Source organism: Neopsephotus bourkii, unplaced genomic scaffold (genome assembly GCF_033783945.1).
Source record: "Neopsephotus bourkii isolate Nb327-2 ecotype Australia unplaced genomic scaffold, CSIRO-AGI_Nbou_v1 NB_42, whole genome shotgun sequence".
Taxonomy (NCBI): Eukaryota; Metazoa; Chordata; class Aves; order Psittaciformes; family Psittacidae; genus Neopsephotus; species Neopsephotus bourkii.
Window position 1 is genome coordinate 713,307 of NW_026900559.1, and position 23,867 is coordinate 737,173.

Here is a 23,867-nt window from a genome sequence, read left to right on the forward strand (position 1 = left end):
GTACTGAAGAAGATCTGAATCGGGGTAAATTCTGAACTTAAAAAAATGTAATTGACTCCAAATTAAGTCAAATAAAACTTTTTTTTTTTACACAATGTTTTTACTAAATGATGGCTCCATCAAAAACTGAAAATCAACAATGCAGAAATTGGATCCTTTCTGTAGAATATGTTTATTCAGACAAGTTTATTCTCTACTCCACACCTTTGCAAGGCATTAGATTATGCAGTTATATTAAAATATTGGGAAAAATATATGCTCCTACAGTAACAAATGAATTTTAATGAGTTCTGTTTATATGAAGTTGTAGATGTCACTAGATTACCCACTATTTTGAAAATTATTATTTATCTGTGGTCTAATTTCACCTTTCCTGTTCTTTTCCCCATTCATCTCCACAGTCATCTTGCTTTCTTCAATGCAGCTTATAGTGAAGGAGAAGATAAAGAATAGTTACAGCTAAATGAAATTAAATTAAAACTTTTTTGGTTTGTAATGTCTTTCCTGTTATGTAGGAAGCCATTGAAATATCTGACAGAAATCTCATAAACCCTTATTTCAGTCTAATTTCTACGGCACAATATGCCAGAAAAGTCTTCTGAAGACTGACAAGCTTTCTACTGCAGCAATATAATTTAGCTATTCATTTCTATCTCAGTATTGACCATGACTTATAGCACCTCTTTGCTCAATTATGATTCTTGTTTGCCTCATTCTAAAAGCCAGATGTTTTACCCTTAAAGAAAAAATCATCCCATCTCAGTAGAGGAAAGACCCCACCTGCAGTCCTGCATCCAGCTCTGGAGCCCTCAGTACAAGACAGACATGGTCTTGCTGGAGCGGGTCCAGAAGGCTGCTACAAAATGATCAGGCAGTTAGAACACCTCTCCTATGAAGAATCCCTGAAGGAGTTTGGGTTGTTCAGCCTGGAAAAGAGAAGGCTTCAGCAAAACTTTATTATGGTCTTCCAATACTTCAAGGAAGGTAATAAGATGGGAACAAACTTTTAACAAGGCCTATAGCAACGGGACAAGGGCTTTTAAACTACAAGAGGCTAGATTCAGACTACGCATCAGGAAGGAGTTTCTTACAAGGAGGACAGTGAGGCACAAACAGGTTGCCCAGAGAGATGATAGATGTCCCATCTCTGGAAACATTCAAGGTCAGGTTTAGACAGGTTTGCTCTAGCAACCTGGTCTACTTGAAGATGGCCCTACTCATTGCAGGGGGTTGGACTAGGTGACCTTTAAAGGTTACTTCCAATCCACACCATTCTATGGTTCCCTTTTTAAATTTCATAAAGTTTTATTGAATTTTCCTATGCAGACAAGACTGACTTTTCTATATAAACAAGTGACATTAGTACTAAGTGTTTACAGAAAAGTAGTATGTTTGACTTTAAAGTCTTTTAGCTTTACAGTATAAAGTCTGGTCATTTCAAAAGACTAAAAGCATGAACAATAATAGTTTTTCACAGTAATTCAATAAATTAAGTATTTTAATTGTCCATCTCACAGTAACTATTTACTCCTCCATAAAGGAAAACTCAAGTACGTTAACAGTTTTCGTTGCAAAAACAAGAAGAAATCTCCACTGAGTTTTAACACAAGGCAAGTCGTATTGGATTCTCTATGTTGGCTTTCAAAGTCTCCAGAAACTTTGAAGCCAGTTCATCATCTACCACCCGACCATCGCTTGAAAGAGTCACTGTCATGAGTTGGCGCTGCTCGAGTTTCTCATTTCCTTCTTCATCTTCCACAAGCTTGAGCTCTACTCTTGCTCGTCCCACAGCAAGGATGCAGGCCTGGGGAGGGTTTATGACTGCAGTGAAATCACTGATGCCAAACATGCCCAGATTAGAGATGCTAAATGAAAGAGAAAAGGGTTACTAGTAATGTCAGAAATTATATAACACCTAGAAGAAATTATCTATATTCAGTGGCTACTATGACCTAATTCTCTCCCAAGGCCAAACCCATTAACTTTAAAATATATCTAAACTGGATTTCAGTTGTGCACGTTTACATTCTCAAGGGTTTGGGATTTTTGCAGTTACAACCAATGCACCTTTTTAAAAGTCCAATTTCTTTACAGTAATATAAGCTTGAATTGCATGTACTAAAGCAGAAAGTAGGACAGGAAATCAGTATCTCCAAAGAAACTTTGCCTATCTATGTTCCAAGACAAAGGCCTTTGAGATTGAATCTCACTACTCTGAACTTTCGATGGCTGTTGACAGGTCAGTAGTTCCCAGGGTCCTCCTTTCCACCTTTTCTAAAAAGGACTGCAATGTTTCCCTTTTTCCGGTCACCAGGGACTTCACCTGACTGCCACGGCTTTTCACATATCATGGAGAGTGGCTTGGCAACTACATCAGCCAATTCCCTCAGGACTCTGGGATGCATCTCATCAGGTCCCACAGAATTATGGATGTTCAGGTTTCTCAGGTGGTTCCTACCCTGACCTCTTACAGTGGGAGGAACTTCGTGCTTGTTTCTTCCAATGTCACTTCCTATAACTGGAAGGGCAGAAGAAAAAATAACCTGTGCTCCAGATTCCCTTCCCGATCATCCTAAGGCCCTTAGGTCTCTTTCAATTGCCCCTGGACCATGCACTGCAGCTGTATCACCACCAACATGGAAGAGCACTAATGGGTAACAGCTCAAGAGCCATACAGGCTAGAAAGTTTCCTAGTGATGTCCTTAACCCAGGACCCACAGAGGCAGCAAACTTACCGAAGCAGAGGGTCTGTCTGGCATATGGGACCCTCTGTTCCCCTCAAAAGGGGAAAAAAAAAAAAAAACAACCCAAAACCCAAACATACAACAACCACTGCCCTAAAAAAAAACCACAACAAAACCAATATTTTTCTGCAACTGGGAAAAAGTTGGTACAAAAATAAGAGGCAGATTAGTCTCAATATGAAAAACATTAATTTCACACCAGGCTCAGATTAAATAAACCTGTGTCAAGACACTTGTTTCCCCCTGATACAGGAGACTTGGCCTAGGTTTGGCTCTCAGAATCATCACATAGAAGATTTTAAAAAGCAACGCATTAACATGGATGAATACCTGAGGATAAAACAGTTCTGAATCCACAGTGCATGTATTAAATGCTGCTAGAGAGTTTTACCTGAAAGATCCTCCCTGGTATTCTTCTGGTAACAGTTTTCCATCTCTTGCTTTCTTTGCTAAAGCCTAAGGAAAATGGAAGAAGTAAAAGAACAGGAGAGATGAAAAAAATTAAAGTGTTGTAATAGACTAATTCTTTTTATTTCAGTAACGTATTATTATGGCCATACAGCCATTAAAAAGTCATCTGCTTTCGGATTTAGGGAAGTAACACTGTTGTACTGCAATGACTCTGCAAAGAGAAAGTTTCATTTTCCCAACAATATTGGCTGTTCAATAAATGCTGTTCTTTCACCTTGAAAACCTTGTTCCAGTTTTTACAATGGAACCATCATTCTCCCTGGTGTTTTTAGGTTACAAAAATTTTTAGCAAAATACCGATGAGACAAATTCACAGTATTCTAAACATATCTGTTTAAACAAACTGCCATGTACCACTTCAGAACTTTCTAGCAGCAGATTGAGAAAATGCATTTTGTCCAGCTACGCATTCAACTACCTGAAGGACCACCCTGTAACCTCCATTTTATTTGTGATACTTTTCTACTTCCAAATATAACAGGTGAAACTGTCCACATAGGTTTTGTTCAAAATACAGTCCAAGAAATTCAAGCTATATTCCAAGGCAAGATCACAGAGAAAAAGAGTCTTATTCCCATCTAGGATTTTTCTAGCTCAGAGATCTCCTTAGATGGAACAGTGGGATTCAAGATGAATAATTCTTACAGTAGGAAGAAAGGACTGTGTGGACCTCAAGAGGAATGGCACTCCTTGGGGGATCAAGAGCCAATTATTCAGCCACCAATCCGTTCATCACACCCAACCATGAGTACCCAACTGAAAAGGTAGTGACTGTCAATGTGTCAGATGACTTCTCCATTAGTAGCAACCTTTTCAAAATCAGGAACTCTTCAACTGACAGCAGACACTGAAATGGGAATATATGCATGAGAGGTGAACTGCCCTGTTCATACAGAACATATTCAGTGGTTTTGGCTTGTCTCGTATTTATTCTGCAAGTGGAAAAGCATCTGGAAAATGTCACGTTGTGACAAGTGCAACATTATGACGTTTTAAGATAAAAATAACTGTTTCCAAAAGCATACTCAGGGAAGTAAGACTCAGATTTGCTCTGGGAAAAATGATAGAAGCAACACAGTCTGTTTACATTTTCCTTCTTCTGGTAAAAAAAGTAAAACTAGTAAGTTTCCAATGATTTCCTTATGTTAGGGCAATGCTGGTGGAAGTGAACAAAAACTCAAAAGATCTACTTTATCACAACATGAAAAAAGTGATATCATCACATTTGTGAAACTCTTGGAGCTAATTATTCCATGAATCCCCCTGGAATTTTCCACTCCCTTTTTTAGGAATTTTACCACTGCTTTCTAGGATTTTCCCAGGTTCTTTCTAAGAATTGACTTTTTTTTGCGTTTTAATTCCTAGATTGCTTTCCAGGAGTTGCCCATTCTGCTTCCAAGTGATTTTCTACATGTGCTCTATAAATATCCCATCTACCAGTCAATTCTATCTACCAAGAGGCAATTGCTATGAAACCTCACCCCTGCCTTTAAGGACCAGAGACAGTAAGTGGAAACTATGACTGAATTGACTTCTTTTTGTCTGCATGTGGGTGGAGGTAGAGTCATTACAAGATAAAGTACCTCACAGATAATAATAGTGGCTCATTAGCTATAGCTGTGACATGGATTAATCCCATTTCATGTTGTAGTATACCTCTCCTGCTCATGGTAAATAACTGTCTTCCAGTATACTTTTCTAAACTACTTTCAGGCAAGAGTTCTGAAAGACCACAGCAGCTTGGAAATAAACACCAAGAAGTTTAAGAGAATCTCATTCTAATTAACTGCCAACTAAACAATAAGCTTATACCAAACTTTATAAAACCTGTGAACTTAAATTATGGTGATGAATTTAAAAGTTAAAAGCATACCCTGAATTTTATTTCAGGCTTTTATCCATCTCTGAATAAGTAGTGAACTAGAAGACAAAAGCCATGGGAACAACATTCCCACAACAGGATCAATATGAGCATAATGCATATGCGCAATTGCATTATTTGAATGATGAAAATATGGTGCTAGGATGCACATGACCTGGAAAGTAGTTAAAACTAACATGTAGTAGAAGGAGACATATAAGAAGTCTACACAAAGAAAGTGCCTGCCAAACTACAGAGAGACTGGTAGAGAAGCAGCTGCACTTTCAATTTGTGCCTTTCACATGTGCACATCAGGTACATATTTGTTTCGGTAATTCAGTGAACAAGCTGAAAAGCAAACTTATGCTGATATGGACACCTACAATCTATGTGACCCAATGACCTTCATATTGAGCAGTGTGCCCCGTCACACACATTCCATTTGAAATAAAAGGAGAATGCTTACTTTATTGAGGCCCTATTAAACATAATGCAAGTGTACATGCCTATCACGGGAATGGCAGAACGCTGTAATTTATGGTAAAGAAAGGTCTGCAATACTGCATCCCAGTATCACAGCTATTGGGGATGATAATGGACTTCCCATATGTGATATATTTCACTTCCCATAATATTTTTCTTCTTGTTATTCTATGACTAATCACTGAATAATGTAATAATCTCAGCTAACCACCTTCTTTGTCTGGCTGTTATATTAGCGAAAGGATTTGCTTTCACAACACATTCAACATGAAGCAAGCGATATGGACTGGAAAGATCTTAAAAACATACAATTATGAATGCTTTGCAGCATGATACACCTTCTTCTGCTACAACTTTGTTGGTTGCTCCCCTTTGCCAACACAGACTATCGTGATTTCTGTAGTTTTTGGTAAAAGACAAAAATCTGCAAAGTGCAGTGAGGGCCCAGTTTTGGAACACTTTTATACCTTAGCATCTACTTCCACTGCATTCCTCAGATACTGCAGGCCTTTGATTAGCACTCACTAAATCACAAAAAAAAAAAAGAAAAGAAAAAGCTGGTGTTGGGGCATTTCATCATTTGCCTGCACAGGATACATCTGTGGCTGGCAACAACTGCCACAGATCCAAGACACTCTAACTGGCACCTGGCCTATGCAAAATGCTGCTCATTAGTCTGAGGAGTTTGGTATTCATCAGGTGATGTTCTCAACTGAACTGCATATTGAAAAAGTGCAGACAGAAATAAGTGCCATAACGTAACTGCACAGAAGGTAACATAAGCAGCTACAAGCAAATTTCTGGGAAATCTGGGGAAACCCCCCCCCCCAAATAAACCAAATCCCAAACCCAAATACCAGTAATACTAAAGAAATTAACATCCAGTTTTCTCATGAAGAGTAAAGAAATACAATTATATTAACTTGCAGAAGTCTGTACAGGTTTATTTTTCAGCTTAGTCAGCATCCAAATAAATAACATGATGGCTAAGTTATTGTTCATTAAAAATGAAAAGACTTGCAAAATTAATAATAATTTTGAAGCATAAGGAACGTTGAAACTGCTTTACATCCACTCTGCCTTTGTTCTTACGGAAGTGTATCTAGGTCATGCTACATTTTCTGCCACAGAAAACTCTACAGCTACTATATTCCTCAGCATACAGTACATTTAAGACCTACCTTTGCAGAGGCAGCAATTTCCTTTATTCCTTTGGCAGCAGCATCTTTTATGATTGGTGTAATGAGACCTCGGTCCGTTGCTACAGCAATAGATATGTCAATGGAATGAAGCTGCCTGCAGACTTCTCCATCCCAGGTTGAGTTCACATCTGGCATTTGCTGGAAGAGAGACAATAAAAAAAGACAGCTGTTAAAAAAATTGCAGTGCAACCAATTCTCAAGAAAAAAGGAAAATCCTTTAAGACACACAGTTACACACAGGCATTTACCAAATTACTTAGTGCATCACGGACTACTGTCTGTAAATGAAGGCAAAGAAGAGGTCACATCTGTCATCAGGACTGCTACAAGCAAGACAAAAAATAAATCCCTGTGAGGGTCTAAGAGTAGCTGCACATGATTAGCTTGCAGTAATAATATTTAAACTTATTCTGTCAAAAAGCATGAATGTATGCTCCAGAAACTGAAAACAGCAGGGCAGACAAGGTTTTTTGGTGCTGCTGGAAAAAATTAACAAAAGCCGACAAAATCCTTTAGGAGTCACCAATACCACCTCACAGATGCCCAGCATACAAAGCTACAAAGCAGTGCCATTTCTCCCCCCCAAAATAAATCACAGGATATTGACTTAAAAAGCAGACACTCTACTACACTCATGTGTTTCTATTTCCACTCATGTCTCAAACAGGACTCTTAACAAAGGAAGCTACAAATAGGATATGTTCCAGGTACACTCACTGTTATTCAGATAATGTTAGAACGCATCGCATTTTTGTGTGTGTGTGGATACAAACAAGGGCACATAGTGACAGGACAAGGGGGAATGGCTTTAACCTGACATTTAGAGGAGACATTTAGGCTAGACACTAGGAAGAAGTTCTTCCCTGTGAGGGTGGTGAGGCACTGGCACAGGTTGCCCAGAGAAGCTGTGGCTGCCCCATCCCTGGCAGTTTTCAAGGCCAGGTTGAACAGGGCTTGTAACAACCTGGTCTAGTGGAAGGTGTCCCCCCCTGCCCATGACAGGAGGGTTGGAACTAATGACTTTCTTCCTAGTTCCATGAATCTACAATTTCTCTATATAAACTAACTCAGCTCCTAGAAGCAGCAGAGTAATGGTACTCTAAGTTCCTATTATAGAATCATAGAATGGTTTGGAAAGGGCTTCAAAGCTCATCTAGTTCCAACCCCCTCCCATGGGCATGGACACCTCAACCTAGACCATATTGCCCAAGGCTTTGTCCAACCCGGCCTTCCAACTATTCTTCAATGCCAGAATGTATATTTTGGGAAAAAAAAAAAAAACCACAAACAAAAAAACCCCACAACCAACACCCCCCCCCCCCCCCCCCCCCCCACAAAAAAAAAAAAAAAAAAAAGAATGGGCAGTACTCCTCTTTGAAAGTTAAATATAAAGTTTAGGAAAGCCTCACAGTACACAGTTGTAAGATGCCTTCAAGTGGGTGTTGTGCAAGTTTGACTCTCTCTATAAGTTATCCAAAAGATATGGTAAGGACAAGGAATTTTTCCTATTAATTTCATTCAAATAATCTCAATTTTGATGTAAATCAGACAGTATTATTTCTCCCATCATTTCAGCAATGAAAGACTGTTTATTTTTAAAGGACAGCTGCTGTAGTGGCTGTCATTACTAAGCCCAACAACTCACTTATGGCCGTAAGCCTGGAATCTTTCATTCCCCTCCCCTCTTGTTCTAGAAAGCCAGAACTGTTCTAATAGGCTATCACCTGGTGAGCCCACTGGTACATTCACAAGCCTCTGGCTATCAAATAGTGAGAGCAAGCTGAAAGCTAGAATTCATAATTGGACTAGGGGTCCTAAGAATTGTGGAGGAGAAATTTTATATGTTAAAGAACCAATACAAACAGCATCTTGAGGTGTTTGCCAACCAATCACAAACTGTCAAACCAGTCACTACCAACTCATTAAACCTAGAAGAACATGTCTTGCATTGTTTAGGAAGAAAATATTAACAACATAAGATTTGAACATTGCCCAGAAAAGAGTCAATAAAACTGCCTTGTATTTAAACTTCCAAATGTATTCATACCACTAAATTTTGGGAGGGGAGGAGCAGGTGGAGGTAGATTTTCTTTTTTAAACTAGTAGGCCACATATTTTCCGGAAACACTGACAGGAAGTAGTTGAGACATCAGCTTGATCATTAACTTATTTCCTGGTATACTGAGTTAAATCTGTTTGGGTTGTTTGTTTGTCATTTGGTTTGGGGTTCTTTTACTATTTTAAAAGTCAAACATATGCTAGCATAGATTTGTAACAAAAGCAACAGGATAGGACAGAGTAGTTTAATGATTACTTCCATACAAACACAGTATTCGTGTTCCATTAAAAAACCCAACCAAACAAAAATCCCTGAAAGCAAAACACCTAAATTTCTTCTAACTCAACAAACAAGAATTCCAGCTTCTCAGAATCTGACTTGGGAATCAATTCATGTATAACCAAAGATGAACTGATTTTACAAAGCTGTATGCACTAAAATTTACTAGGCTTGTCTACTGAATTTCCTTTAAAACTGACATGGTATAGATGACTTTTTGAAAAGTTTTCAGCACAGAACTAGCTAATCCTTAAATTCAGGATTCAAATTCTGTACTATGTCAATAGAAAATACTAGGAAAAATGATACAAATCTAATCACAGAATAAATATTTTTATTTGTATATCAGAAAGATAAGACATACTTACAGAATTCACCGGTTAGGTCATTTTGTGACGGCAGATAAGGAAATCTTGTTTTAAATACTAGCAGTGTTCAACATTCATAATCCCCATGTATGCTCAAAGTACAGTAAAGCAGCCTTACAGTTAAATGGACTGGAAGCTACTCACCTTTTGTTTCAGGCAGCAAATTAAACAAAACCACAAACAACGACCAAATACCCTTTAATTATATAAGAAGAAGTAATAACAAGTACATCTAAAGCTTGTATCCTGTAAGCTGGATTACATCCCATTATCTTCCTTTACCTGACTTTATTTATGTATAACAGAAAAAACACAAAACTTAATCTTTCATTCCTATTTCCCTCTGTCTCATGTTCCTTCCACCTGCTCTGTAGTGCAGAGATTTGTGATCCCATCCTAACAGCTAGCAGTTGACAGGAATTTTTGGTTGTCACCATTTCATCACATAAAGTCTCATTAGGCCACAAAAAAGTTTCTTGCTGTGTTCACATCTAACAAATGCATAGCCAGTTTAGCTCCTCCTGTTTCTGTAGAGAATAACTTGTGAAGTTTTTTCCAGTCTCTACAAAGCCCAGAATTTCTCTCAAACATTTGCTATGGAACCGCCTAGAATCCTGTCTATTTTCTATCAAAGTATGTATTTCTAGCAATTACATATTAATATTTAGATTATATTTGCCTAGAAATTTTGGGGGTCCATTCCAGTGCAACGTTTAATTAATTCCATACATCCATGGTAATAATCCCCCAACTGAAATGTAACTTCCTCCTTTAGCTTTTGCATATTTAAAATAATCTTCTCAAATAAGAAAAACGGGCCTCACTCCCTTTCTGATGGTTTTATATCATGACATCATGCAACTAGTCTGCATCTTTGTTCTGTGTTATCTTGTCTGTTTGTAGCTGCCCCTCAAATAATGCAATAGTAACAGAAAAGTTTATCATTTTCCATAGAGCTAGAAAGTGTGATCACTGTGCAATCAAGAAGGCATAAGCAATAAATCCATGGCACTACCAAACTGCTTCAAAATCTGCATTCATTCACACAGAAGTGATGACAAGGGAAACTCCATAGGATATTTTAACAGTCAAGCCTGTGTCCCTTTAATTATCTTTCTACACGACAAGGATCTTTTGCAGCTGCTAGTGATCACTCTAAGACACTTATTTCCTCCTGAATCTTAAAAATACTGGCCTTCAGGCTGCTCAGAGCTCCCACCTATAGCTTATTCAAAAAGTAAGTGCAAACTGAATTTAAATCAAAGCCACTCCACATCTAAACCAAAACCACCACAGTTCTTTCTTTTAAGAAGTTTGAAAATAAAATTAATTTCACACACTGTTTTCCAAGTAATTATATTTGAGACACTCTGGACTAAGAGGAGAAATTTCCAAAGCATGGGAGTATTCTTAAAGAAGGATCTCTAAAGCCTTTCAGTTTTAAAATCTTAAGTAACACTGAGAGGGTATTCCAAGCAGAGCCATCAACACAAATTGGGAAGTAATGTAACCAGCTCTACCCAGAGAACATGCAAATAGACAGTAAAACCTCTATAGTTTGGGATGGAGTAAGTAGACCCTTATGAAATTTAAGATCTTAACTTCAGGATGTATTGCAATCATTTAACTTTAATATTGACAAATGGAACAGTGGCAATCCTGAATGAGCAGAAGATGGGTTACCTGAAGAATTTTTAATTCAAGGAACTTACTGAATGTGCCAACAGTATACAACTGAGGTAATACACAAGACTGCTGTAAGACTTGGATAAAAATTTGTTCGTAACTGTAAGCGAAAATAAAATGCAGCAGCAAAGAACAGAAAACTCATCCTGCCAACTGCTTTAGTCTGCTGACAAAGCGTTTGCCATTATCTGTAGTAAGTGGATCTTTACTAAGAAGTTCTCATTTTTATGGCATTGACAGTGTAGCAATTTTACCTGGAGAGCTTCAAAAAATGTGATGATAACTGATAAAGAATTATAAGCTTTGCTATGATCATATTCGTATCTCCATGTTGGCTCACAAAATACTTTTCCTTGTCAGTTTGCTTTTTTTTAAAGTCAATTATTCACTTACCTTCAGAGTGACTGCAGTTGCTTTGATAATAAAATCATTTACAGATACTTTAATGTCATCTGCAAAAAGAAGAAAAAAAAAAAAAAAGACGATCATTTGTGTGAAGAAAAGACAAACCACAACAATAAAAGCAAGAAAACTTCTCTCCTTTGGGACAAAAGGAGTATCACCAAGGAAGTCTCCTGAGCAGAGACTAGCTGTAACTAGAAGGTCAAAAGAGGTGCAAACTTGAGTATTATTACTCATTCTTATAAGTAGCAGTCCATACATGTTTTATGCTTTACATATTTACTACCTACGTAGAAATCTATTGTAGGATCTAAATATATAGAGACAATACTGGAGACTACTATTCTTTATGTAGTATGATGCATTAACTGGAATAATTGCAGAGATCAGCTTTCATTCAGCTGCAAGTCAGAAGAATGTCACTGTCCAGTGACACGGAGCCTTATAACATAAGAATTAGCAAGGTGAAGGCATCTGTCAATCCTTAAAATGGGTTAACAATATACTCTAGAGCAGGCTGCAAAACAATACAAGTGGTAAATTTGTTAAATTACAAGCAGAGCTACACACTAAAAAGGCAGCATCAGCCAGAAACAGGTAAAGTAACCTTGAGAGGACTGGTGGTTTTTTTATGTGACCCTAAGAAATACTGCGTAACACTTCAGACACCTGCTTGCTTTCTCCAAAAGCTTGTAAGAGAGGAAGGACAGAAACAATGGCTATATTTGCTTTGCATTATTTTATTCCAAGTTTTGGGACTAACTCTAGCACTAACTAAAATCACACCATCAGCAGAAGGGAAGACTATAGATACAACACAGAATATGCCACAGTTGCTATAAGATTATCCTGAAGAGACACGATATTTGCACGGTATCAAATGTATCATCTCACAATAAAAGTGCTACATTACTCTGCTACCATCATCACTGCTGTCAGCTGAACAGACCAAGTACTACAGATACTTAATTTTTGAGTCTGATTTATGGAATGTAATACCCATACCTTTCAAAATGATTTTGTAGAGGGAAATTAGAGATCATTAAGTGAAATCATCTTAAGTGAACATCAATTTGGAGGAATGAACCAAGCACCCACTTACCACATAACTGACCTGCAATCTATACCCGAGAGCCCCAGAATTCAAATGTAACATAATGGAACTTGCAAGCACTATTCTATGACAGAATTTCACATCAGACAAACCTGCATCTTGGTCATCAAATATATCTTGGTTTTTCATATGATTTCTGTATTACATTTCTTACCCTTGGCAAAAATGTCACATTCCACTAGGGGGGCACCAATATAGTGCAAATACAGGAGTACAGTTAAATGAAATATGTCTGATAATATTTTACCTTCATTGATATTTACAGTAATGAAAACTACTGTATTTTACCCCCAAAATAAAGCAGGTTACAGTAGGGAATGCTGCATTAAAATTTCCACATTACTCCTCATCACACAGTCAAAAACACCATCAATTTTATCAGAAAAAATATCACTAACCTCAGACACTAAAAATAATTATTATTCTTTTTGAAGGTATTCCACATTTTAGAGAAATTTAAGACCGGAATAATCACTTACAGATATTACAGTCAACCATACTACATGATCTCGACCAATTTATCAAGTAAATTGACCAAATATTTCTAAATATAATAAAATTTAAATTAAAAAGATTATAATGTTAAAGTAATAAAAGCTTTCACTCAGGTTCTTTACCCAACTAAGTTCTTAAAAAAAGAACACTAAGCAAACAACACTTTTGTGATATTTTGCATGAAAATGGAAGTGTCTGTCTGAAAAATGTTTCATTAAAAAAAAACACTCTATTTTTTAAATGCATGTCATATACATTTTGTTGAATTGAGAGTTTGGAAAGAAGATTCTAACCTGCAGAGTTAATTTTTAAATTACTAAGCATCCTATTGCAAAATACACTGAGCTGATTTTAGCAAAATCAAAAACAGTTTTAGCAAAAATAATCTTTGCTTATGACCTTAAAGAACTTTTTCTAAATAAGTCACTTCTGTGAATACAAGTTGAGACAAAATGGCAAAATCTAATTTCTTAGTCTTATGCATAAACATTTCTGTATCAATAAGACATGGCAGAAAGAAAAATTGGGATTTACACATAAATATTGATATTTACACATTAATTTTGAGATCTAAAGCTTTTAAGGCAATTCTCAATGTATATTTTAAAATTATTCACTTTTCTGTGGGACAGTTTTCCATTCCACCTCTGTCTTCCTGTATCTTGCTAAGCTGTACAACTCAATAATCACAGGGAAGTACCGCTTGAGTCCAATGTACAGAAAATTTAAAAGGGTTCTTTGAATGCATAGTGTTCTGCCTATACAAAAATCTACACCTTCTGAGCAAGATTAAAGATACAAGGCAAACTATGTGTTAGTACCACATGTTATAGTAAATCAGTTTAATCACTAACCTTTGGCCAATTCTTTTCTTAATCTCAAAATAGCATCAATGTCACAGTCGGCAGCAGCATAGGCATGAGGTATTGTAGTCTTAGACTCTGTTAATCTCTTAGCAATAACTCTTCGGATGTTGCTAGCAGGGATTTCCGTGAATGTGCCCTGAAAGAAATTATATGTTGCGCATTAAATATTGAGAGAGCAAGCATGCATCCCCTTTGCTGAAACAGGCCTCAACACTGATGCGTTATCATCAGTGACTACTGCTCACTTTAAAAATCCCCTAGATATCCAAAAGCAATACATTCCAACTACTGCAATTAATATGATTAAGACCATTGAGTGTTCTAGACTTCTACACTGCACTGTTCCGTCTGCCAGACCTGGCATATCGCTCACAATACGTTCTGCTCCATTTAAACTTTAATAGAGTGTTTTCTCAGTAAGCTACTGCTTTTTTCAGTGGTTCCTTAGGACAGGCTTTACTGCTTATCATTTTCATTATTCTCCTCTCTCCTTCCAGATATATATACAGTAGTGTTTCAATGTAGTTCTCCCAACATGTTCACAGAAGCAAGTCAACTTTTAAAAAATCTCTTGAAATACAAGTGACTAGAGAAAGCAAAAAAATACATGATTTTGCAAAACATTATTTTGTACACCTCATCTATAGCATGTATGCTACAATCTGAGTAGTAGTCAACACAATAAATTACAATACGGATATTCTGGTGCAATCACAAAACCATTTTTTTCTGTAATGGAAAAATATCTAAGTTTGAGCTTTACGTACTTTGTTCAGTTCCTGTACAAGGCAAAAAAAAAAAAAAAAAAGGTATTTTTTTAATATTATGAAGTGTAGCTACATTGTAAACTTCAACCTGTAAAGATACTTCAAATTTAGTTCTAGACCCAGAAATGTTTTTCCCTCCATTTTTCACAAAAGCTTTTCAATTGCTCCTAATGTGGATTTAAGCACAGGCAATTACTCTAACATTTTAAATTAACACAGGAACTGTATTTAGGTGCTAGAGTTTGCAAAATTACTCTACAAAGCAAACATTAGGACCTTTCCCTTCTCGCTTCCAGAAAACTCTGTGGACATTTACCTATACTTACATTGCAGGAAAGGAAAGGAAATGAAGTAAAGAAACTCAAAGCCTGATTTATTTTTACTGTGAGTTTGGAAATAGATACTGATATACTGATCCTGCAGGGAAAGGATGTATTCTTGATTTCCTACCTAGTGGCATCTTTGTTTGGGGACTGAAATAAAAGTGTTGCCTCTCTGACCTCCCCCTTCCCCAGGCCTCCAATGTAAGTTTTTCATGGCTTTGATTTTGCAAATTACACAAAGTGGTGTGCAGACCAAAATTTTGAGAGCTCTGCAGTTTGAATTATACTGCTTTAGACTGAATCAAACATACTCAGACCACACATGTCTGGGCTTGGCATCTGGGTGGCCTTAGTTTCCCTAGTCTTTCCAGTTCTGGAAATCTCATAAAGCTACTGAAGTAGCCACAGCAATACATAGCAATAACAATGTTAAGAACCTAACAGAACCCTTACCGGTGCAGCAGGTTGTCCTGGTATTGAAAGTGGTGGAACTGCTGGCCTTGGGTAAGCTGGAGGCACAGCTGTTGCTTGTGAAGGCACTGCAGTAGGCTGGGGAGGAGCTGGAGAAACCACAGGTTTCAATTCAGTGGGTTTGCCCTTCTGCTTCTCTTGCAGAAGTTTGAGAGCATCCCTGGTGATTAAACAGTGAAATACTGACAACAGAGAAACTATTCCAAAAATTCTCAAAGTATTACTAAACCATCACTTATTTTAATTAGTTAGCCACTTCTGTCTGGCTTTTTTTAACCAATTTAACCAATTTTAACCAATCCCACTTATGTGCATTTAAATTTCTGTAGTCAAACCAAACATTAAAAACATGATCATTAATTGACATTAACCTTGTTTTCTCTTCTGTGATGTCTTTTCAGTAAATCTCAATAACTTTTGTGAATAAAAGGGCTTCAATATGCAGTAACTGAAAACATTTGTGTTGGAGAAGTGTAACATTCATCATCATTAATTGCCCTAATGATTCTTCTAAAGATACCAGAGTACCCTTACTCAGGCTATAAGGTCTCAAATAATGGCTATTTAATCTGTTACCATAGAATCCTAGAATGGTTTGGGTTGGAAGGGACCTTAAAGCTCATCCAGTCCCAGTCTCCTGCCACTGGCAGGGACAACTTCCACTAAACCAGGTTGCTCAAAGCCATGTCCAACCTGGCCTTGAACACTGCCAGGGATGGGGCAGCCACAGCTTCTCTGGGCAACCTGAGCCACTGGCTCATCACCCTCACAGAGAAGAATTTTTCTCTGTACCCTTCTAACAAAGATGTACAAAAGGTGTAAATAGCATAAACGTCCATACTTCATAAGCAATTTGAAAGACAGCACCACCATAATAAATCAAAAACTGAGTAACATCTAACAGACCCCTGTGTGACTGAGCCTTGTCTAACCTAGACCCCTCTCAGGCTCTTTATATTGATATAGCTACCACCACAAGACTTCCCTCTTGGGGGCACAGTATAACAGACATAAGTAAACTCCCATCTTTAAGCTGTAACACTACATCCAGCCCAGGTGCACAGTATTTATAAGTCAACATGCTAAAGATTAGCACCTACAAGGCTAAAGAGAAGACTGCAATTACACCCCCTTCACCAGATTTCAAGGGAAATAAGCTATAGTAAAATTTCAGTTTTGCAGTTTTAACTGCATCTATACTAGTGATTTGTTAGAAGAGCTGTATCGGTCAGATCACCACTCTACTCTAGTTCTCGTAACAAGCCTGTATCATACACCCAAGATAAAGAAAAGCTCACCACGACCCTGCAGTGTGTGTTTGCTGACCAGAAACCATGTGCTGCACTGCATCACCAGCAGTGTGACCAGGAGGTTGAGGTTTCTCCTCTGCTCTGGTGAGACCTCACCTGAACTACCACATTCAGCTCTGGGACCCCCAACACAAGAGGGTACATGGAGCTGTTGGACCAAGTCCAAAGGAGACCTTGAAGATGCTCCAAGGGCTGGAGCACCTCTGCAGTGGAGGCAGGCTGAGAGAGCTGGGCTTGTTCAGCCTGGAGAAGAGAAGGCTCCAGGGACACCTAGGAGCAGCTTCCAGTGCTTAAAGGGGTCAAAAAGAAATCTGGAGAACGGCGTTTGACAAGGACAGGTAGTGACAGGACAAGGGGAAATGGCTTTAAACTGACAGAGGGGAGATTTAGATTAGATATTAGGATGAAATTCTTCTCAGGGTGCTGAGGAAAATGACATTTCAAAGTCATATCTTTGCATGGAAAAAAGCAGTTTTGCAGAAAGATTTTGTTAGATAATTCTATAGCTACTGAAAAATCTTTGCTACATTTCCATGACAACTAGGGAATGGTAATGAAGTAGCTCAAAGTCCTAGAGGGTTTACACCTGCCATAGCCTAGTAACACACCATAAACTACCACTATACTTACATAATTAAGAGTAAAATTCTTTTAATTCGATGTTACATAGGGTATTTTATCTATTCAACTCCTGATTTTACCTCAACTCAGCCAAAGACCATAGAAAATGGTAAAAAAAAAAAAAAAGTCTGCTTTTCTCTAAAAAAAGCAGGCATCTACTGTCTGCTTCCCTGGATTCAATTCCAAGTTATGCTGACCTGGTTGTCTTTGAACAGAACTAAAATTACAACAGCTAACAAGGTCTGTGTAGGCGAATGATGATATTTATCAAAAGGAATAATTTTACTGAGAACAAAAATAATATTCCTGCCAAAATCTTCACCTCCAATAGCATAATGTGAAGGTAATGCACCGTTTTTATACTAAGGGGTCCAGACCTACCACAACACATTTTTATACACGTTTGTCACTCCAAGGGTTGAGTGCCAATCTTTACATCAGAATAGTCAAAAGCTGTACTAAACTACTAGAAGCCTGATCATAACAAACCACAGGTTTGTATACAAAAGCCCTTTAAATCAAAGATGGGAAAAAAAAACCCAAAGATAGGAGAAAAAACAGCTCAGGATTTCTTACCATCACACTTTAATGCTCTCCCCAGACTAATAAAAAAGGGAACAAGTTAAAACCTGACAGACTTCATAACTGAACTACAGTGAAAGAAGATCTGAACCCCCCAAAGAAAAGGAGGCGAAGAAAATATGACACTGGCATTTTACATTAGCTCTGAATACATCTCTGAGTAGCAAAATCTGTGAGATCCACAATGGCAACTAATGATACCTAGGAGTTGATAACCATCATTAGCCTGAGCTGGAAGAAATATAAAGCAGTACCATGTAGCTCAGACAGGATATAAAACCAAAAAGAGATGGGTTTTATTTTTAATCAAAGGCTTTGGACAATAGTTCCTAACCTATTCTCCACATTCTCAACAGGCCTTTCAAATGTAAATAAGCCATTTCCCTTTAGAAAAAAATGGAACAAAATGTTGGCTTTTTCAATAAATGGACATTTCAAGTTCATGGAGATCGGTCTAGGTTCAAAGGAAGAAATAAGGGAATATGAGGTTGAAACATTACTGAAATATCTACATACTCTTTAGTGAAGATTCCTCGAGGCCCAGTAGGTGTAAGATTGGTTGTATCTAGTCCATGCGTCTCCAAAATGATGCGAGCTGCAGGACTTAGGCGTACCCTAAAGAAACGAGGACAAAAAAAGTACACTATTTAAACAATAAGATTAATTTAGTTAGTTTAACGTGTATCAGGAGAAACTACAAAATATGCCCTCTATTTCAGAAGGAACAGCCAGGGAAGGAGTTCTGTACCAAGGCTGCAAACTTTCCTCTTATAGCAGTGATGCAATATTCTGGTGGATTCTTCTGGAAAAGGGTCATCAGTGAAAAACCAAACATATTTTAAGACAAACTTGTTTTAGTAATATTAAAAAATGCATTTTAGGAGCTCAGACAAGAGTGTTGCTCACCTCTTATTTGTTTGGCTAGCTGTAATTGCATCATTAATGCAGCTTAGTTCTAATTATTACATTACTTTTGCCCTAGAATTAATTTTATTTTGTAGCATTGATGAAATAGCTACCTTTTTGGAAAGCAAAAGCCACACATATGTAGTTGCATAATTCAGTGTCTGCTTTAGAAGACTAAATATCAAGCCTTCCCACACGCATACATTTTAATCAGCATATACTTGAATTATGCTACAGTACTAGTAAACCTGTATCTGCCATCTTGACCTACATCAGTCAACAATTAAACTTCTGACTGGAAACAGAAACAGTGATCAACTACAAAGAACAGGACATCACTACAGAGTGCACTCTGCACCTCAGCACGATTTGCTCTCTGAAATGAGGGGAAAACAAACAAACATTTCAAAAAGAGATTTCAGAATTCTTAAATATAAATGCAGCAACATTTTCATAAAAGTACTAATACTTAGTTTCAAGACTTTCCACAAAATCTCAAACTCATTATTTCCTAAAGGAGAGCATATTTGCACCACACTGAGTTTTAAGAACTGTCCATAAGCAGATGCCAGAAAAAAAATGTCTTAAATGATCAACTGATTCCAAAGATTCTGATACACTTCTAATTAACAGCTGCAGTGAAACAGAGGCACTTCCAATGTTCTTTCACGCTAAAATGCAAAACACAGTCATTTAAAGGATCCTTTCTGTGAATGATCCACCTACTACAGGTAACATTTTGGCAATGATAACCTCAATTAGTTGTCTTCCACTTGCATGAGAAGAGCCTAAATGATGACAACAAAACCAAACTTAACAAACCAGAGAGAAAAGGTAGTGAGGGTTGGAAGAAAAAACAAAAACGAAACCAAAAAACCCACCCACAAATGAAGATAAAAAAACCCAACCCCAAATAAAAAAACCCAAAAAGTTTGCATAGCACATGCTACCAACATTAGTTTTCTATTCTTTTCTTTCATAGGTTGTAACTTTACAGCTTTGGTTTTACACAACTGACTCCAAACAAGGAGCAACACCTTCAAATGAAGTGCATCCTGCAACCTAAACCAGTGATAGATTACTGTTACCTGACTAACACTTTGGAGTTAAATTACTCTCCCATTTGAGGCATTTGTAATGCTTCAGAGTACCATAACTAATCAAAACAAAACACAGAGCACAAAAATCCACAGGTTTGAGTTTTTTGCATTCCACTGCTATGAAAAGAAGAAAATTTTTCTGGTATCAAAAGTGCAAGAACTTGGAAGGGTTTTGGAGCGTGTCATTTGTTTGGGTTTTTTCCTGAAAAAGAAACAGAAAACAAGCTGTAGGTAAACTGAGAATCTGATGCATAAGCATTAATATCTGTTGTATATAAAGATAACTTCTTCCTAATTTAAGCTTAAGATCCTTCACAAAGCAATTGTATGTCAAAATAAAAACACATCCATAGAAGGTGCTCTAATAAAACAACATTGTTCAAATTGTCTTACCAGGCTTCCAAGCAGAGAAATATTCTGAGCAGGCAAGTGTTTTTACCTCACACATACTGAAACACTCTCTTAAACTAAAAGTTTAATAGTAGGTAGAAAGGGGCAAAGACTCTTCTTGGTTCAGCTCCACTGATCTAGGTAACAGTTACATTTTACAACAAACCTAAAAACTTACGGCAATTTTCCAGGTTGATGCTCTAGCTTAGGAGGGGCTGAAACTGAAGGACCTGCAAGACTTGAGGTAACTGCAGGTGCTGGTGGAGCCGGAGAAGATGGAGCACCACCATCAGCTGGTATTTCAACTTGCTTCCAGTCCTGCCCTTCCTCTACCAGCAGACCGATTACTGAGCCCAAGCGTACATTTTTGGTTCCTTCTTGCACCTAAATTTAAGGCAATAAGAATAGTGTTACATATTGTGCTGTCTAGACTAATATGACTAAAAATGGTAGATGGGAAAATTTCAGGCATATTAATGACACATCATCAAGGAAATAGAACACATTTTATTCCTACTATTAATAAGATGAGTCATGACTGAAATGAATTACAGTTGCTATTATAAGGTGAGGAATATTAATTTATGTCCCAGAATCCTATACATGGAAAGCCAGTAATCTGAAATCAAAGTAAGTTACAGACAACTGAGTACCTCCAAGAATAAAGTCACATTAGCTACTGAAAAAAAATGGGGGTGTCTAATCTTTGCAAACAGAGCCTGAAAATTTTGCTGGACACATTGAGCAGATGCACTTCAACATATCTCCCCTGTATCCAGCAGTGTGTTACTTCCTAAAATACACAGAATCTTGTAAATTTAGACACTAATGAAACAAAGAGACCAAAACCCCACAACAGCAGTGCCCCATTACTGTTTAAGAAGGTAACATTCCTTTTCCACCAACTTTCACCTCCAAGATTGTCTATTTTAACATAACTGATGCCAAGTAACAACTCTGTCCACCAAGAAAGTGATAGTGCTTAGGGTTGATATGTACACCACTAATCTCTTGATGCATTCTTCGTTAATACCCTGAAAAGCTCACTCTGCAGTGGAAGTTTTATACAAAACAGTTTCAGCTCATACAAATTCTCATTTAGGTCATGAATGATAAAATGGGTATTAACTCCAGATCTTCAACAAGCATTCATCATCTGGTTTTGGTCCAAATAGAAGAAAAAAAGTGTTAATTTAAGAAGCAACTCTACTGAAAGAATGATCACCATTATGAAATCACCCTTCTGATACTCTTAGCCATTTAATTTTTGTTGCATTTTACACTGAATTAGAAGTGATCATTAAAACACCTATTCAGACAGAAAAGAAATACAGACACAAGCATCTACTTTACTTTTAGCCTGCTCTTCCACCATATATACTTACATTATACAGTCAAGAAAATACACGAAAGGTTACAGAAGTTGAATTAATTTCATCTAATGAGCCTTGTATCTTTAGAGGTAAAAACCAAAATATTAGGCAGACTGTGTTTAACGTGAATCACTTTTCCATGCAGAACTCAGTCAAGATGGTACAGAATTGTAGACGGCATCAAAGAACATAAAATTTTTGCCTCGTTTCTTTTAGTAAGGGAGTGAACTTCAGACAGATGCTGGTAACTCAGATCAAACATTCTTAATTTCCCAACAACCTTGAAAGGACAGTCTTATCAATCAGAAATCATCTCCCCATCTCCCACAAAGCTGAGGCAGCCTCATGTTAAAAGCTGACACGACCATCCACTGAACACCCAACACAGTGCAGAAATACCCACAGGATACTGCAGAAACACTAAGGATCGCAACTGAGCTAGGAAGAAAAAAAAAAAAAAAAAAACCAAGCAGAAAAATATCTGATCTTACGGCTCTCCTATTATTTCAGTTTCCAAAACATCAGGTTTCGTCTGTACTTTTTAGGAGACTGTAATAAAAGCCTATTTGGGAATCTGTACTGTAATACTTGAGCCCACCATTTCTAGATTCCAAAAAAAAGGGCATTACTAGAATCACAGAATCCATTAAAGATTGCGATTGCACAATAATCTGTTAATGTTACTCCATTAAAGCTGCCTCTCTTTCCTTAATCTGAAAGACATTGTAGTTATTTTCCACATCCCAGCATCTCCTTCTCAGACTCAGCTCTTGGTATATGATTGTTATCAGATGATGTAGACATCTGTGTGTCACTGCTCCATGATACTGATACCATGTAATTGCTGGAGAGTCTGATTTTAATCTGTCAAAAACTGTGTCATGACAGCAATCCACACAAAGACATTTTGGAATTTGGAATGCATTTGGAATACATGGCAGGAAACAGGAAAAACACAGCTTCTGAAATATTAATGCTACTTAGAGTGTGAAATCCTATTTAAGGTTATCCATGTTTATGTACCTGATTTCTAAAAGAAAAAAAAAAAAAAAACAATAAAAAACCCAGTATTGCTGGAAGTGCTGGAGGCTAGTGAGAGTTCAAGCCTTCACAGGATACATTAAGGAACTCCACAAATTTGAATAGCGCTTAGGGAAAATCTTAGGGGGCAAAAAAAAAAAATACTGAAAGGAAGGGAAAATACTTTCTCTGTCCTTACACACAACTAATAACAACTTTCAATCCCTCCTTAAAGAAAATATACTCTAAAATACATTTCCGATTATACATATTTAATGGACAGGAAAAATACAGTCTCACTTAATTCTTAAGCATCAAACACAAGCCTGCAGAAAATGTAATATTTACTTTTTCACCGAAGCAGCAACAAAAGGAGTTTTAGTTTCCCCCTTCTAAATTCTAATCAGAATTAACATTGGGTCATTTTGAAATAAGAAACATCTTTTAAAAGTGTTACAAAAGAGGAGGAAAAGAAAGGACAAGACATAGAATTTTACTTGTGTTTTTAGAATACAATATATAAAGCATAGCAGAGGACTTGCAAGCAGACCTTAAGCAATGCAGCGTTAGAACTATGCCCTTCATCCTGATCCGTATATTCTGGTTGTTATTTCTTCCACCTTAGTACCGAAAACGATTTAAAGCCAAACATATACAAAAGCCCCCGAAAAAGCTACCATTATCTCTGTTGTATATGAACATACATACAGATACTCCAAAATGATGTTCAGAGAACATTCATACCACCTCTCCTTGTTTTAGTTAAGCCTAGTCAATATAATTTCAAGAATAAAGGAAATTAATAATCCTAAGAATCGTACTCTGGGTCAGCCCACCTTGTATAAAGTTTCATCATGAACAGCCAACGCAAGGTAATGTAGCACAGAGATCACACAGCCTGGGTGAAGTACCACCCAAAATTACATATTCCTACCTGATTGCAACTCATTTTTTCATAACTCTGAAAAAGATGT

The 23,867-nt window shown here is 37.2% G+C and overlaps 1 protein-coding gene across 2 annotated transcripts in view; it reads right to left on the reverse strand.

The window, feature by feature from the left end:
- Positions 1–466: 466 nt before the first annotated feature.
- Positions 467–23,867, reverse strand: part of PDHX (pyruvate dehydrogenase complex component X) — a 32,058-nt gene continuing 8,657 nt past the window's right edge. The window contains exons 4-11 of one of the 2 annotated variants that reach the window (XM_061347139.1): positions 20,679–20,884; positions 18,621–18,719; positions 15,574–15,751; positions 14,019–14,166; positions 11,547–11,605; positions 6,741–6,899; positions 3,136–3,200; positions 467–1,865 (exon numbers count right to left, since the gene is read on the reverse strand). In XM_061347139.1, the coding sequence (XP_061203123.1) occupies positions 1,601–1,865; positions 3,136–3,200; positions 6,741–6,899; positions 11,547–11,605; positions 14,019–14,166; positions 15,574–15,751; positions 18,621–18,719; positions 20,679–20,884 (1,179 nt within the window). In that variant the 3' untranslated portion in view covers positions 467–1,600. Of the gene's footprint in view, positions 1,866–3,135; positions 3,201–6,740; positions 6,900–11,546; positions 11,609–14,018; positions 14,167–15,573; positions 15,752–18,620; positions 18,720–20,678; positions 20,885–23,867 lie in introns of both variants that reach the window. The other variant, XM_061347130.1, reaches the window with a different exon arrangement.